The following is a 3827-nucleotide window of genomic DNA, read 5'->3' on the forward strand; positions in this document are numbered from 1 at the left end:
TTGGAATAATTTAGAACAATCCGTGAAAATACAAAACGAGAAATACAGTTTTGCAGTTCTGTAACTTCTGGAAATTTGATATACCTCGTTTCCCATTTTTTAAAGTACTATTTTTGGTTCAAACGTAATTCTTTAAGTTAAAAATTCTACTATTTTGTTCAAAAGTCATATTTTTGTTCACAATTCGTCTCTTTTGTTTGAAAGATTAGCTATTTGGTTGTTAATGCAACAGTTTGGTGACTTCCAGTTATTTCACATTTATGACTGGGCTGGCATCTCCTCCATTTAGTAACACGTAACAGACACATATGCACACGGCACACGTATAAAGCACAGTCCTTCATATTCTCCGGCCCAAATCTACTTTCATGTTGGAAATTTATCTTTTCCGATTTAAAAGCAACTGTTTTCTAAAAAATACGACTTTTTATGGTTGAATATTGAATTAATTTGTTGAAAATTAATCTATTTTTTCATGATTCAACTACTGTTTGTTGATAATTTAACTTCTTTGTTTGAATTCAATTGTTTTTGATCTAGAAGAAAAATCTTTTTCGGTTGAAGATTCATAATTGCAGTTAAAAAATAATCTTTTTAATTGGAAAATTAACTATTTTTTTATTTTTCGTTTTTTTTTTTGGTTGAATAATGCTTTATAACTAAAATGTTCAGTTTTAAATTTTTGGTAAATAATTGATATTTTTTACTTGAAAATTCAATTATTTGATTAGAAATTCAGGGATTTGGTTGAAAGATCGTCTTAAAGTTAATCTTAAAGTTAATATTTTTGGTTAAAATGCAGTTGTTTGTTTAAAAATCGATCTGTTTTGGTTTAGGATTCAATAATTTTGCTAGGAACTCGTTTTTTAGTTGAATTCAAATATTTTTAATCAAAAATTAAAGTCTTTTTTGGTTAAAGTATTAACCCTGCGTGTGTATACTATATTTTTGGAGGCACGGTGTGTACACTGGGTCTTTTTTTGAAACAGGCAGATTTTCAAGGGTTTTAAAGCTTTTAAAAAAATCTGAAAAAATTCAAGGATACTTCTCGAAGTGTGTGCTTCATGTGTCAGCAGTTGCCAAATTCAAACGTTTTAAACCGTTGTTAACCAAAATTAAAATATAGTAAAAAATGCGAGAGGGAAATTTGAATTTGAAATTTCGAATGTTCTTTAAAGACCCAGTGTACACACGAAGGGTTGAATATTACACTTCTCTCTGAGAGTTCATTTTTTATTATTTTAAAACTACACTAATTGTTTGAAAGTTGAACTACATTGTTAAAAATTCATTTTTTTTTTTTTGGTTGAAGATTCATAATTTTAGTTGAAAACTCATCTCTTCGGTCAAAAATGAAGTATTTTGTAGAAAATTCGTTTTATATTGAATTCAGTCATTAGTACGGTACCTACAGTAATTTTAATAAAAAGAATTTTTTCCCCTATGATGCCCATTTTTCGTGAAAACGGTTTCCCCTGTTTTGAGAGCATATTGGACTGTGAAGTCTGAATATATTTTCTCTCACGCGAATTTCATTAGAAACAGACGACTCTGTGACTTGATCAACGTTTTTGAATCTATCGAATTAAATATTTATTATCAATAAAAAGCGTATAGAATTCTTTTTTTAGTTTAATAACTGAGGGGTAATGAGAAGTTTGTTATTTTCTAAAATGAAAAATGATTTGTTTTAAATTAATTGGGGGAATACCTGCATCATTTCGGCCGGCAAGGATATAACTTCAAAGGAGTCGCTCATCAACACGACGAAGCTGTCGCAAGTATTTTGTATAAAATCGTCCTCAGAATCGCTGAAGTCCTCGGCGATACGATCGACGAGGTCCGGCCCTGAGTCCGAACGGTACGAGGAACTCGGCGACTCAATGGTGAACGGGTCAACGAGACGAAAACGCTACCGGAAACCCCTAAGTTCAAGGGAGTTTTGTCATACTTTCGATTCTATATTTAATATAAAAAATAAAAATAATAAAATGAAAAATAAAGTTAAAATAACAAAACTCGAATAAAATTAAAATTAAACTAATATTCTATCATCAAAATGAAACCATACCTGCTATTAATTAGCCAATTCTTTTAAAAGGTACTTTTGGTTGAAACAATTTTATACCGAATATTTTTTTCGTTTTCGATACAGACTGAAATTTAGGCTTCAGGAAAGATTTGAATAGCAGAGAACATTAAATAATTATCATATCACGCGATCGGAAACACATTTTGTCAAGAACTCGTGTTTTTTAGGTGCAATCGTGCACAGAATAAATATTCTAGTACACTTATTACGTACCGGGACAATTTATTATGTGTGTCAATGTTTATGCAAAAACTTATAAGCAGAAAGTAAAACTCATAGGTTTATAATAATTTAGTCGGTACAAATTCTGAAGAAAAAATATTAAGATTATAAATTAATATATTTTTGGTCGTTTTATTTATTATATTAAAAGAAACTTAACCTTTCGAGCACATTTGTCAACATTTTTTTTACAGAACTGTACTTCTAATTGCAAATATGTCTTGTTTACTCATGAAGTTAATTGATCATTCTCGAATTAATTTCAAATTGCCTTATTTTTTTATTTCTTTCTCAACAAAGGACACTCTGGCACAAAAAATTAAAATGCAATTTTGACCATAGTGTCGACGACATTATCAATGATTCAGGAGGTTGTCAGCTTTGACGCTTTGGAAATAATGGGCGCAAAAAGCGAATGACGTCATCACATGTAGTTAACCCATTTCGCGCTCAAAGCTTCGGAGTCCATAAATTTACAACTGATGTAACGTTTTTTCACTCTCTTAATTTTGTCATCAATTTTGCTTCTAAAATAATTTTCAGATTTTGTTATTCAGTATAGTAAATAAGATTTAAATTTCCATGTCCAATTCAGAACTATTCTTTAGTTACTGTTCAGAGTGTCTTCTGTTGTCTTTATTATTAACCTAAATTTGCTCATTTTTTTACTTTATTGGCCATTGGTACCGAAAATTCTTTTTTTGAATAAATTATTTCAAACTTGAATCATTTAATCACCCAAATTGACTTCTTATGTCAACTATTATTCTTTATTTATTTGTTTCTATCTAAAGTTCGTTTATTAGTTTTTAGTTAACATTTTATAAAACTGATTATTGATTAAATCAAACATAATTTATTTATTTAAAGAACTGAAAGAACAAAAATTAAATTTTGTTTAAATCAAAAAGTGAAAAAATGCTATTCCGGAGACTCACCAACATATAATTTGTTTTAGTCTACAGTCGCGCACTCGCGTACGCATTAACAAACACGATCACATAATTTAGCCGAAACAACTTTCCCGCGATGATCGGCGTGGGAAAGTCGAAGCCGCGAAACAAAAAAAGGAGGGTGGACTGAAAATCGTAAAAATTCGAGATGGTTTTTTATTACAGAAAAGGGAAAAATGAGTGGATGCTGTTTGTGTGAGCCAAGCATCAAGTATTGTGCACACGATGGCTCTCAATCGACTACTGGGGGAGCGCAACCAACTCCTTAGGATCCTTAGGACCTGTGCTAAGACCTAGTAAATCCCCACCAACCCCTTGCAGTGAACTCAAGGCCAACCGCAGCTCCAGAGCTGGTATTGGGGGCCCTCACCGATACCCGATACTGCATGCTAATTGAGACAATGCACCTTTCCTCAATTTGAACTCGATGCACAGAAAAAAGTCTTACTTTTAAGCCTATTTTTTTTTAAAACTTTATTCAAGCCCAGTTGTTTAGTTAACCTAAAAAAGTGGATCCTAAGCCTGTTTCTTGGCTTCCTCGATGCAGAAAAAAAGTTTGA

At 31.3% G+C, this 3827-nt stretch overlaps 1 protein-coding gene across 3 annotated transcripts in view; it reads right to left on the reverse strand.

The window, feature by feature from the left end:
- The window catches only part of LOC117174709 (echinoderm microtubule-associated protein-like CG42247), a 55638-nt gene extending 52151 nt beyond the window's left edge, over positions 1–3487 (reverse strand). The window contains exons 1-2 of one of the 3 annotated variants that reach the window (XM_033364017.1): positions 3253–3487; positions 1712–1925 (exon numbers count right to left, since the gene is read on the reverse strand). In XM_033364017.1, coding sequence (XP_033219908.1) covers positions 1712–1759 — 48 coding nt within the window. In that variant the 5' untranslated portion in view covers positions 1760–1925; positions 3253–3487. Of the gene's footprint in view, positions 1–1711; positions 1960–3252 lie in introns of all 3 variants that reach the window. The other 2 variants (XM_033364016.1, XM_033364018.1) reach the window with 2 other exon arrangements.
- Positions 3488–3827: the final 340 nt, after the last annotated feature.

The sequence above is a fragment of the Belonocnema kinseyi genome, chromosome 6, assembly GCF_010883055.1.
Source record: "Belonocnema kinseyi isolate 2016_QV_RU_SX_M_011 chromosome 6, B_treatae_v1, whole genome shotgun sequence".
NCBI classification, from domain to species: Eukaryota; Metazoa; Arthropoda; class Insecta; order Hymenoptera; family Cynipidae; genus Belonocnema; species Belonocnema kinseyi.